Below are 13,225 nucleotides of genomic sequence, written 5' to 3' on the forward strand. Positions count from 1 at the left end.
TCAAGCTTCAGGGGAGGTGTGAGAAGAAAGAGGAGGAGGGTTAGATATACGGACTGGAGCGGTAATATCCCTTCTGAGGAGGCATCTGGGGAAGAACCTGGAGGTTGTGGGGGTGACAGAGCTCTGGGCTGGGGGTCTGGAGACAGGCCTGCACTCTGGTACAGCCCCCAGCCATCTCTTTGGTCAAGTCACTCTTCTCCTCTGTCTTGGCTTATTCATCTGCGAAATGGGAAGATGAGGAGCCCATCTCCCTGGTGATTGTGAGTATCAAATGCTGTAACCTACAATAGTGGCTGTAAGACTTTAGCCAGCATAAAAATCATCTGGGAACCTTGCAAAAAAAAAAAAATGCAAAAGCAGGGTTCTAGGTCCACTCCCCAGGGAGTCTGATCTAATAGGTCTGGGGCAAGGCCCAGGAATCTGCATTTTGAAAAGATAACTAAGGTGAATTTGATATAGGTGGATCATGCTTTGAGAAACATGAATACAGAAACTGCAAAGGTTATTACTTTTTTTTTTTTTGGGACAGAGTCTCACTCTGTTGCCCGGGCCAGAGTGCCGTGGCATCATCCTAGCTCACAGCAACCTCAAATTCCTGGGCTCAAGCAATCCTTCTGCCTCAGCCTCCCAGGTAGCTGGGACTATAGGCATGCACCACCATGCCCGGCTAAAGTTATTACTTTTAAGTGCAGTGGATGTAACAGTTCAGTAACCTATTTGTGGACACTAAATAGACACTGGCTGCATGAATAACATGCCAGTGGTTTCCTGGAAGTGATTCATCCAAGATTAGCTTCAGAATAGATGAACTGCATGCAACCTGGCATTGCCATTATGTGACTTCCCTTTACCATGCCAGTTTCACAACCTCTGTGTGTCCCCAGCACCTGGAACGGTGCCCAGCCAGTACTATGAATTCAGCTAACATTTGTGGAAGGAATGAGTACTTTTGATCCCCTTCTCCCCTAAACCTGGGTGCATCTGAGCTGTAAGTACACTGACAGCTGTCCTGTTGTGAGAACCAGTGACTCCCAGTGACTCCCTCTGGGAACGCTGCACCAGTTCCGGAATCAGCTCCGAGGAGCCTGCTTATCCTGTGAACCAGGCCAGGAATTCGATTCTGCCTCTGAGGGTGCCGGCAGCTGAATCTGTGTCCAGGCAAACAGCCTGGGGTACTCTTGTGGGTTTCACCTTGTATTACCTCTTAACAGCCAGCAGCAGGGACAGCTGGCACAGACTTGCCTCTGCTCACAAACTGGCCAGGTCCCCTCCAAAGGTGTCTGTAAGCCCATGTGTTCATGAGGTCCGAAGTGGCACTACACAGATAACTCAGATGTTCGCAAGTGGGGAAATTAAGTTTCACATGAAAATTGGATTTCAGTGATTTTGGTACCGAGTTTCTCATTACCACTGTTACCGTTATTAGTGTTTTTGCAATTATGGGGCATGAGGAGATTAAGAAAAGTTCACAGACCACCTCAAAATTAAGCGCATACAGGAGTCCTTGCTGGGATGACTGAGCATAAAATGAGAGAGCAGTTGCTGGCGCCACCTGCTGGCGGGAGGCCCAGATGCCCAGGTGCATTAACTCAGATACGACCTTTCTTGTGTTTTAAGTGGTGACCCAAGTTGGATCCCCCTTCTCTCCTCTGTGCTTGTTTTTCTACAACAGACGGAAAAAATTCTGAGTAAGGAGAGGGCAGGGAACAGCTAGAGCAGCTGGGACATGGCGACCTGACCTGAGGCTGATAAAAAATGATGATGATGATGATGATAATGATGACTGCAGCTGGACTTGCCCAAAGAGCTACTGAGGTCACCCTGTGCTCAGCACTCTCCCTCCAGACTTTCATAATCCTGAGGCAGGAACTCTTGTTTACCACGAACTTAAGGATGAGAAACCCTGAGGCCCAGAAAGGTCATGCCACCTGCCAGGGTCACAAAGTGAGTATCACCAGGAACTTCTGAGTTTAAATCTCTGGCTTGTGATTCTTAACTTTTAAAACATCTTGACCTCAGGCTCTTCAAACACTTAGAACTTCAAAATGCTAAATGGACATAAAATCAGAATGGCTCTGGTTGCTGTCAGGTGGAGGGTCTGGTCCCCTGAGGTACCTCCTCTGGGCTCCTGAAAGCCACTGGAGAATCCCTGGAGACCCCCAGCCCAGGGTGGGCCCTCACTCACTTACCTGATGTCGAAACGCAGCAGCAAGGCAATGAAGATCCCTGCAGGGAGAAAGCCAGGGTTAGAGAGTGGCAGGGAAGGAGCAGGACAGTAGACTAACAAGAGACTGGGTCCTGGTCCCCAACCAGGGCTTCCCAGTCACGGAATAATCATGGGGGCCAAGGGTGTGGCCAGCACTGCCAAGCGCCAGCAGAAATCCCATTTCTCTACCTGGATGATGAGAAGGTCCCAGGATTTTGCTCTGGCCTGGGATTACCGTGACCCAGCACCTCACACCATCACACTGGGTCTATTGAGTGCCTGCTAAGTACCAAGTACTGCAGGCAATACTGGAGTAAGCAAACTCACTACTGCGCTCACAGCGCTCAGCCAAGGGGGCGGGGGTAGCCATGCGGTGACATACCTCAAATAGTAACACAAACCACAGTAAGATTGTAACTGTGAAAGGGGGCTTCCTGTGTCGCAAAAAGGTATGTCAGGGATGAGACCTAGGCTGGGGGTGGGGGTGGTGGTGGTGGTGGAGGGGTAGGAGGGCTTCTTTGAAGTGACACGTGCCAGGAAGAGGGTACAGCACGTGCAAAGGTCCTGGGGAAAGAAGGCTCAGGGGTGCGGCAGGGACTGAGGGGCCGGTAGGGTGGCAACCCAGAGTAGATGAGGGATGAACCAGTCATGCAGGGCCCCAGGGGCCATGGGAGCAGGCAGGTCTTTATCCCAAGTAAGAGGACACACTGGAAGAGTTGTAAGTGGGAGAATAACCTAAATAGGTTTTGAAAAAGACCCTGTGGCAGCTGCTGGCTGGAGGGGAAGGAGCAGGAGCAAGGAGCAGACCATCAGGAGCTCTGCAGGAGCTCACGAGAGGACGGTTACCTCTGCTCACCCACTGCTCTCTCAAACCAGGGAGACACCCAGAGGCCTAAGCATCCCTGGGACACAGCCAGACAGTCCAGCCTGCGTGTGTTTACGTGCCTGTGTCCCTCACTGGTCTCTGGGCTCATACAGGGCAGAGGCTGGGTCTCATCTAGTTGAGGGCAGGCTCTCAAGAACTGAAACGTTCTGTGCTGATAAGCAGCACAGCCTGGCAACACAGGATTCATTTGAAAGACGGAAATGAGTTAGTCCTCAGTGAAGACTGTGAATAGGGGATGGAGAAAGCAGACAAAACACCGCCTTTCTGGAAACAAAGCTGGGGACTCAGCGCCCCCTGGTGGCTGAATTCCACAACTGTTCTCCAACTAATCCAGGGGTCTGAGTCCTGCCAGGGGCAATGCTCAACCAACGCTCCACCAAGAGTCTGGGACGACGAGCTCGACCTACGTTTACTGTGACTGCTGAAAGATCTGAGGATATATATAGAGAAAGGACAGGGGAGGGACAGATATGCGTGGCTGCACGGTGCATGCCTAAGCCCAGAAGTTACGAGCGACAAGCACACCGGGGAAGTGCGTGTGGGTGCCTGTGCGGGACCATCCCCTGGAGACCCAGACAGATGCTTTACGGGACTCAATTTTTTCTGACGGAGCCACCTTCTCCTGGGGAAGGGAGTCTCCCTGCCTCACAGGGCTGCTAGTTATGAAAACTCTTGGGTTCGAGCCCATCTCCCCCTCTCCCCCATGGCCTTAGGCAAGCTGAACCATCTCTTTGAACCTCAGTTTCCTCATATGTAAAATGGAAATACTCCTCTACCTCATTGGGCTGCCAGAAATAGTAAAGATAACCTATAAAAAGCACCCAGCACAATGCCTGGCACACAACAGGAACGTGGCCATGGTTATCTTATTATTGCTGTTACTGTTACAAGGGCAGTTCTGCCAGTGTAACCTTTTGCGTGGTCAGACAAACGTGGTCTGTGTCCTGGCCCTGTTGCTTACTAGTGTGTGAGTTTCTACAGTTCCTTCACTTCTGAGCCTCCGTTTCCTCAACAGGTAGACAGGGAAAGCCTCTGCATCGCATCCACGTGTGTCCCAAGATGAAGGTATCGCCCTAGGTTATTAGAATCGCTATCACATCCTGCACTGGAAAGTAAGCTGGGTTTTAATTTGCTCCAAATTTTCCTTTAAGCAAGCTTCTAACTCTCCGACTCTAAGACTAGCAAAACAAGCATGCCCTCGGGTGCCGACTGTCCCATCACTGGGCCCAGCTCTGCAGACACACAGCAGCCAAGTCTCAGTCACTTCTGCTGCCCTCAGAGTGGCAGCTGGTGCCCCAAGGCGAGGCAAGGCTGTGGGTTCGTGGGATGTACGCCCAAGCTTGGGACTGTGAACGGGGCCCCTGTGCCCATATCCACAGGGCACCAGCTAGCACTCACATGTAGATGCAGGGCCCCAAAGGCCAGCTTGTGCAGATAAGCAGGTGTGCACACACGTCCCTCTGCAGAGACTGCAGACACAGGAGCCATGTGCCCACAGACCGTGTTTTCTCAGCACAGGGAGGAGCAGCAAGGGGGCTATGGCCGTTCCAGTACGTCTGTAACACCTGCAAACACTCCGCTGCCTGTCGGTGTATGGGAGAGGGGTGGACTCCTTTAAGAAAGTCTTAGAATGTGCTTTTTCATAGAGCGTACTTCAGTCTGTCATTGTCCAATTTCACCTTGTGGTTCTTCAATAACGTCTGCTTACCTAGACGAGAAGCTCCATGAGGACAGTCTTGCTCACTGCTGTCTGCCCAAGGCCCAGCCTGGGGCTGGGAGTGACTGGCACCGCGTAACTGCGTGTTGATGTGGAATCCTTCACCAAATCCTGGCCTGACCCAGGGGTGGGGGGCTGGCATTACCCAGCCTGACCCCTTCTCTTTCCTTTTTCCTTTCCTAGCTGGTAAGGCTGTCTGTTTTGCAGTAATCCCCCACGCTCCAGGGAATACCCTCTCCACCCTCACACAACACCCCCCCAGCAAGCTCACCTGGAATGACGATATCCCCGAGTCCCAGCATGGCAAAGTTGTCTGCTTCAAGGCCCTTCTCCAGCAGATCCTGGGGAAACACCACTGCAGGGGGGGGGAGGGGCGTGAGGAGCCGGCTGGAGCCCAGCTTACTCTGACTCCTAGGTCCGCACCCCTGTTGTGTGAAACTCACACATTTGCATTTCTGGGTGGGGGATGGGGAGGCGAGAGGATGTTCACAGGCTGAAGGGCAATGTCTCCATCTGGAATCGTAGCTGCTTAGAGGGGGGAGGAATCTGGGGTCATCTAGGCTGAAGGTTTAATGCCTTTACTGAGCTGTAACTCATACCGTACAATTCCAATGCCGTTTTCTAGGCAGAGAACCCTTTGGTTATACGGGATTGATGCTGAAGCCCAGTATATGAAAGAAAAGGGCCCCACAGTGCTGACATCTGAAAGGTGTTCCATCTCACTGCAGCAGGGGTATGGACAGATGGTGGCTCTTACTCGGAAGCAGGGTGCGCCTGGCCTGTAGGCTCCTTCTGTATCTGCTGAGGGGGGAAAGGCCACACAACTGCAAATTTCTTGCCTCAAGCCCCCCATCAGAAATCCTGCTGGACCGGTCCCACAGGGTGCTGGTGAGGATTAGATGATCTGCACAAATTAGCTACTCCCCCACGCCTTCTTTACTAACCCAGTCCTGACTTTGTGTGGGGTGGCCTTCCCAGCTGACACATCGAGTATGCTGTCAGACTAAGTCAATCAGGACAATCCTGTCCCCTGAATTCCTGACTTCCCTTGCAGCCAGGGGTGGTCATATGACTCTGGCTAACAGTATGTACACAGAGGTACGATAGGGGTTCTGGGTAAACTTCTGCTTCTGTAATAAATATATAGATGCCCTCACCGTGCCTGCTTCTTCCTGCCTTCAGTGGGCAGTGCACAATGATTTAGAGATTTCTTCATTCGATTTTCTCAACCCTGGTACCATTCAATTCTGAGTGGCAGAGACTGTTGTCTCCATTTTACAGATGTGGAAACCAGGGCTCAGAGAGATTAAGTCTCCTCCCCACGGCAACATAGTTAGCAAGTGGTAGAGCTGAGATTCAAGCCCAGGCAGCCTGTCTTCAGCCTATGTGCACTTAACTATTCTGTTTTTCTGCCTCTGAACTCTAGTCCTAGAAGGGGAAGACAACGGGTCTTCTTTTCAACCCAGAACACCAGACCCCAAGCATCAGAAACCAAATAATGATGGTATCATTTCTCTGCTCATCCACTGCCTACTGGGCAGTGTCCAAGTTCCCTGGCATGGCATCCTCGGCTTCCCCAACTCTGGCCTCTGCCCATCTCTTTCCAGCCCATTCCCCCAGAACTTAGCTGTCGTTCCCCTGAACTTGGCCACGTTCCCTCCCTGATTCTCTGTTCCTAGGGCCCTCCCATGCACTTTCCTGCCTCCAGCCCTCTGCTGAAGCTGTGCATTCTCTTTCAAACACCCATATTGCCCCTGCATGCTTGGTAAATGCGTATTCATCCTTCATGACCCAGAAAAGCTTTTCCTGACACCTTGGCTGGGTTCTCGGTGCTCCCACACCCCCTGGGCTCATCCATCAAAGCACGTGGGGAGTAACTGTTGTTCTGGCTTGCCCAGCAGCTGTTCCCTTGCTCTGGAGAACTGCCCTCCCCTTATACACTTGGCTCTGGGGCCTGCCAATTCAAACGCTCTGCCCCCAGGCACTGGAGAGGGCCGTGACCCCAGCCTGTCCATCATGATCCTCCATCTCCCCCGTGGGACTGTCTGGCTCACGAGCCAAGCCAGGCCCTGTAGGTTATTCAGTCCAAAGCTGGGAGAAACTTGTTATCCTCTGTGGTCACTGAGCTGGGACCACAGAATTCATGAGCAGTTTGTGGCCAGGAAACCCTCCCCAGTACATGGAGAAAACCTGTCTGTGGTGGTGGAGAATGAGTCCATGAGAAAGACAGGTACTTCTCGATTCCCTGAGAGGACTTCCCCCTGCCTGGAGCCAGTGCTTCCACGGCACTCAAGCACTGCTGAATGCCTTCCCGATAGCGTCTTCCTCTTCTTCCTTGCTGTCATGCCCGAATGATTTTGTCCCTGCTCTTTGAGCCTTGTGATCCCAGGTAGCGATTCTTGACTAGTCTAACGCTTGGACTCTAAGCTAATCATGCTCTTCCCATCCCCCTTACTAAGGAATGGTTTGGACTTGGGATGTGACCCAATCTGGCCAATAAAATATGACAAAAACTGCACGGGGGATTTGGGGAAAAACATCCCTCTCTGATGAAAAAGAGACAGTTTCCCTTTTCTGTCTCTGAACATGGCTGTGCGAGGAGTCAATGCTAGGGACTGTGGCAGCCATCTTGGGACCATGAAGGGATGAGCTAAGGGACAGGTGGACATGCTGAGAATGGTGGGGTGGGAGGACTGAAGTGACCTTGGCTCCTGAATGGAGTCACTGAGGGTCATTAACCCAACCCTCAGCCTTCTACCCCTGGGCTTGCTGCAGTGTAAGATACAAAATTTCCCTTGTTTGACAATGCTTACACAGGTTGAGTATCCCTTATCTGAAATGCTTGGGACCAGATACCTTTCAGATTATTTTGGATTTTGAAATATTTGCATATTGATAATGAGATATCTTGGAGATGAGACCCACATCTAAACAGGAAATTCAGGCCGGGCGCGGTGGCTCACGCCTGTAATCCTAGCTCTCTGGGAGGCCGAGGCAGGCGGATTGTTTGAGCTCAGGAGTTCGAAACCAGCCTGAAGCAAGAGCGAGACCCCGTCTCTACTAAAATTAGAAAGAAATTAATTGGACAACTAAAAATATATAGAAAAAATTAGCCGGGCATGGTGGCGCATGCCTGTAGTCCCAGCTACTCGGGAGGCTGAGGCAGAAGGATTGCTTGAGCCCAGGAGTTTGAGGTTGCTGTGAGCTACGCTGACACCACGGCACTCTAGCCCGAGCAACACAGTGAAACTCTGTCTCAAAAAAAAAAAAAAATAAAAATAAAAATAAACAGGAAATTAATTTATGTTTTATATATACCTTATACACATAGCCTGAAAATAATTTTATACATTATTTTTTATTTATTTATTTTTTAAGAGACAAGGTCTCGCTCCTTTGCTCAGGCTAGAGTGCAGTGGTGTGATCATGGCTCACTGCAGCCTTCAACTCCTGGGCTCAAGTGATCCTCCCGCCTCAGCCTCCTAAGCAGCTGTTACTACAGGTATGCACCATCAAGCCTGACCCTATACAATATTTTAAATAATTTTGTGCATGAAACAAGGTTTGTGTTAAGTACTTATGTGAGGCATTTTCCACTTGTGTCATGTTGATGCTCAAAAAGTTTTGGATTTTGGAGCATTTTGGATTTCAGATTTCTGGATTAGAGATGCTCAACCTGTAGTTGGATTTTCTGAACAATAAACAACAGATGCACTAAAGAACAAAACCAAGGCCGTGTGAGATAGACAGCACACAATACCCAGGTGCTGAGGGGATCCCAGGTAGGGAAGCTTCAGGTCTCAGCACAGAGGTCCCTGTGTGCCCCACCATGGGCTGGGTTGAACACCTTCCCTCCATGCTTGCTCCCATTCTAGCTCATCTCACACCACGCTGCACCGTGACCAAGGGGCCAGAGGCCAGGGCCTAGGCAGGGGGTGGCTGCTTGTGAACACAATCAGATGACTCACTGAGAAGGACCCCAGGCTGGAGGGACACAGGAAAGCTTGGAGAAGGAAGAGGTATGTGGGGAAGAGATAAGGGAGAGACACTGACCAAAGGAGGGACCACGAGGGAATGGGCCAGCTGGGGTGGGCAGAGGGGTTCCCCATGGTGGGGGCGGTCACTTACATTTTATTGGTGCCTCAAAGGACTTGGCCACTGTCACCATCACATTGGTGCCAAATACCTAGAAGAAGAGAGGAGTTTGGAGGGAAGTGAGGGGCTGGATGGGAAAGAATGGCTGTCCCCAGGGTTCCAGATGTGCGGCTGCCTGAGATCTGTGGGGATAAGGGTAGGGAGGTGCGAGGAGCTGCAGTGCAGATCTAAAGTTGAGGCAAGGTGAGCACTGATATTGGTTCTGGGCAACAAAGGGGAAATTCAGAGTATAGAAAGGACCTCCAATGGCCTAAGCCAGGCAGCCCATGTTTGTTCAGGGTTCTGTCCCTCCCAAGTGATAAAGTTCTCCAGCACCACCCACTCAAGGGGAGAAGAGGCTGCCTGGGATCAGGGAACAGGTGCCTGAGTCAGGCTGACCTCGATCCCTCTGCAGTGCCTCTCAAGAGTGAGTATGACAGGTCCCTCAGCCCAGGGCTGGTGTGCAGCCAGAGCACAGCCAGCCTCTTCCTCCTCAGTCAGTGCCCTTGCTGGGCCCGTTCATTAGCATTCTACTACCCGCGCCTGGACTTCTCTGAGTCTCAACTCCGAGTCTCGACTTGCTTGCTGAGGAGACATGGGATTAAGTAATACCCCTGCTAGGGCCACCATGAGGAAGACATGAGGGTGGTCGGAAGGCACTGCACAGAGTGTGCTCTTAGAAAGAGGTGGAATCTGTTCTCTCTGGCTCCATTTCACAGATGGGCCCAGAGGGGACCTGCTCTGGGCTCCCGACTTCCACTCCAAGGCAGTTGCTCTCCATCATACTAATGACCCTTAGGCCACAGAGGCAGGGGAGTAGGAAGGTGAAGGGGCCCCGAAGCTGGACATGCTGGGGCTCCCTGCCTGACTCACCCAGAAGACGTCGTAGATGAAGAGTCCGCCCAGCAGGATGCAGCCAGTGCTGACATTGTTCAGGTGCAGGAGCTCTACCCCGTTAACCGAGAAGGCCAGGCCGAAAAGGTTGTTGGCAATCCAGTGCTGGGGAAAGACAGGAGTGAGACCAGCTTGCTGTGCCCCAACCCTGCCCTGTCACCCCAGCCTCCCCTTCTGCCCAGGACTTGGCTACTTACCTTCCTCAGCAGGTACCAGACACCAACGATGGTGCTCAGGCCCAGGCACACCAGGTCCTTGGTGTCAAACTCGTAATTGATGATCTCTGAACAGAGAGGCCGAGTAAGTCCACTCCCCGGGGTGGGGCTGCCCCTCCCACCTGTCAGCCCCTGGACGCAGGAGGGCATGGCTGTGGGCACTGTCAGAGTCCCACAGGCTAGGGGGCTAAGCCTCGCCTGCCTCAGATCGGTAAGAGTTTTAGGAGGGGAGAGAGGTCACTGGAGCCACCCTCAACTCCTCCAATATCCTAGAGAAGGGAACGGAGGCCCAGAGAGAACACAAGCCTGGTGCAGGGTCAGTGGGAGGTGGTCCTTAGTGTTGAAAGTACAGGACTTGCCACTTGTAGCTGGGGCTGGGTAACCTTTGGGGAGGCAGTTCCCTCTCTGAGCTTGTTTCCTCATCCGTGAAAAGGTGATAACAGCACCTCCCTCACAGGGCTGCTGTGGGGAGTAAGTAAGACAGTCCTTACAATGCACTCAGCACAATGCCTGGCACACAGCAGGTGCTCAGTCAATGCCAGCTGCCTTTGAGCCCAGGTTTTTAGCAAGGTCCTAGTTCATTCTGGAACCTTTCTACTTTGCCGCCAAAGGAATCGAGAAGTTTGCTGGCAGTTCTAGTTCACTAGCAGAGCAGGAAGAAGAAGGTGAGAGATGGAGGCCTGGAGAAAAGGCGGGAAGGAGTCCCCAAGGCTGCTCTTGTAGGGGGGCCCTCTGGCAGACATCCTCAGAGCCATTCTTGATCACTTGCAAATAAGGGAGCCCAGAGAGGAGATGAAGCTTGCCCAGAGTCACAGAGTGCAGCTGCTCCTTTCAGATTCCAGAGTGTAGCAGACTGCTTGTCCCCCAACTTCTGTTTTCTCCACTGTGGTAACAGCACCCTGATTTTTTTCCCTTCAAGTATCTGTTAAATTTACTTAGCATAACCACAGAGGTATTGTCTTCACGCTGTCACACACACACACAAACACATATAAAGTACAATATCAATATTTAGCCCCCCAAGTGCATTCCTTCTGAGGCTTATTTGTAGGTCTTCATGTGCCACAGCCCATCATTTAAGTAATGGATATTTTCAATGCCAATTCCTTTGTTGACTTTCTCAATATCTTCTGCAGACATCTTCATGACCCCAATACACAGAGCATGCTGTTTTCCTTCTGCCATGACTGCAACAATTGTATCGACCGCAGCAGGGTAAAGCTTAGCTCCAGGAGAAGTTAAACCGGGACACATGATATTTGCTCCACTAAGTACAAATTTGATGGCTCCTTTATCAACCTGCTGGTGTGGCAGGATAAAAGGATATTTATGAAGTAGCCTTAGAGTTGGATAAAAAGGCCCTTTTCTTTGTCTAAAAAATAGTAATTCGCCATTTACCGTAAGTATTTCCGTATGCTCGTGGCATCGGACTATTTTGACAGGATCTTTCTTAGGCATGATTTGATTAAGCCATGGTTCAATACCTGGAAACTGCTCTATCAGTTGGTTCTTAATACCCTTAATAATTGAGGTTTTCAACTGGATGCAGTTGGACACATTTTCCTTTTCATCGAATTTCTTGAACATGATCCAACGTGAACGGGGCGATGGCAGGGAAAGGCCCGGAGAGGGAAAGAAACGGAACCGGCAGCGGTCGGGCAGCGTCCCTTACACCAAACCCTGCGCCGATGGTCTGAACCGTTGTCGCCAACCGGAAACCGAGGCAGGCAGCCGCGCTTTACGGCTCCATGAAATCTGACTACTTCCGGTCCTCCGACCTCCACGTCATGGCGGCGCTCTGTCCGCTCCTCCTCAGACTACCGAGTCCTCTTCGGTGGGAGTCGATGAAAGGGGCGGGACTTGGAAAGCAAAAAGTGATACAATTCCGGGGCACTCCGTGATGACTTCCAACCGGACATGAGACGGACTCAAGGCCATTTTCCAGCTTCCCCTCTGCAGCTTAATTGGCCCCGGATATGAATGCCTCGCTTTCCCTCTGGCTGGACAGTGGAATGATGGTCACCATCGCGGATCCAAGGACCACCCCTGAGCATGGCGGAGCGTAAGACAGATGGGGGCTAGAACCCGGAAGGCTCTGTGGCCGCAAGCTTAGCTTTCTTAATGAAACTGTGCAATCATTTATTTTACACAGATGCACTTGAGATGCAAAAAAGAATCGCATAAAATCACTGCTTTCTAGGGACAAGGCAGAATACGCCACGTGCCACTGTGTGAGAGAGTGCTGGATATCTTCCACTTGGTCAAGCCATTGATAATCTTATTACAGCATTCAAATCCGTACCCTAACTAACCTGTGAATCCTAGGCTCCTCCCAATTCCGATAGTTTTCATTTTTGAAAAAGAACTGTGGAACTCCCTTTTCAAATCTTAGGTGGAATGTAATCACACTAAAAATAAACACAATAAAAATAGTTGCAAAGGTCAACTTTTACTAAGTGCTATGAGTCAGGCAGTGAGCTGAATGCTTTGCACTCATCATTTATTTGCAGTCCTAACAACATGCCCATGAAGGAGGCAGTAGATTATCATTTTCATTTTACAAATGAAAAAAAAAAACAACAAAAACATTCAGTGCTCAGAGAGGTAAGGCATTCACACAGGGTCCCATGTCTAGGTAGCAGCAGAGCTGGGATGTGAATCCAGGCCATGAGATCCCAGAGTCCACCTCTTTCATCACTTGCTCTACTGGAGAACCCCAATATTGGAAAGACAAAGGGAATGGTGGTGGAAAACACCCAGGGCACACCACAGGGGAAAGTGGGCAGCACTGACCTTCCTTGCTCTCCCCAGAGCCCTGGGTGAAGAGCAGCTGGTACTGTCGATTTGGAAAGTTGGCTGGAAAAAACTTACTCATGAAGGGGCTGGAAGGAAAGACAAAGCAGGTCGGCAAACACAGCCCCCATGGGCAATCATGGCCCTAACACTACTCCCCCCAACAGCCACTTACAGCTGTTATCTCCTGGCACCCTCACAACTGCCCTGATAGTTAGGTGTTATTGTTTCCACTCTATAGACATGGAAATAGGCCCTCAGAGAATAAGTAACTTGCCCAGGGTCATGCAAGGAGCCAATATCTAAGCTGAGACTCCAACCTAGGTCACTGAACTCCTAGTGATTCCCAAACTGCCTTTTTGTTACCACTGAAGAAATGC

The 13,225-nt window shown here is 51.0% G+C and overlaps 2 protein-coding genes across 3 annotated transcripts in view; both read right to left on the reverse strand.

Annotated features, from left to right (window-relative positions):
- The window catches only part of HM13 (histocompatibility (minor) 13), a 41,714-nt gene that overhangs the window by 9,049 nt on the left and 19,440 nt on the right, over positions 1-13,225 (reverse strand). For both annotated transcript variants that reach the window (XM_012637666.1, XM_012637667.1), the window contains exons 4-9: positions 12,846-12,934; positions 10,035-10,120; positions 9,817-9,942; positions 8,938-8,995; positions 5,081-5,164; positions 2,190-2,226 (exon numbers count right to left, since the gene is read on the reverse strand). In XM_012637666.1, coding sequence (XP_012493120.1) covers positions 2,190-2,226; positions 5,081-5,164; positions 8,938-8,995; positions 9,817-9,942; positions 10,035-10,120; positions 12,846-12,934 — 480 coding nt within the window. The remainder of the gene's footprint in view (positions 1-2,189; positions 2,227-5,080; positions 5,165-8,937; positions 8,996-9,816; positions 9,943-10,034; positions 10,121-12,845; positions 12,935-13,225) is intronic.
- LOC105804921 (malignant T-cell-amplified sequence 1-like) lies at positions 10,166-11,734 on the reverse strand. Its single transcript, XM_012637668.1, has one exon. It carries the CDS (start codon positions 11,637-11,639, stop codon positions 11,094-11,096), a length of 546 nt encoding a protein of 181 aa, XP_012493122.1. The 5' UTR covers positions 11,640-11,734; the 3' UTR covers positions 10,166-11,093.

This window comes from Propithecus coquereli, unplaced genomic scaffold, assembly GCF_000956105.1.
Source record: "Propithecus coquereli isolate 6110/MARCELLA unplaced genomic scaffold, Pcoq_1.0 Scaffold122, whole genome shotgun sequence".
Taxonomy (NCBI): Eukaryota; Metazoa; Chordata; class Mammalia; order Primates; family Indriidae; genus Propithecus; species Propithecus coquereli.

What these genes read in the sequence shown, in the direction of transcription:
- LOC105804921 (XM_012637668.1), bottom strand. Translation starts at nt 11,639, where the DNA reads ATGTTCAAGAAATTCGATGAAAAGGAAAATGTGTCCAACTGCATCCAG.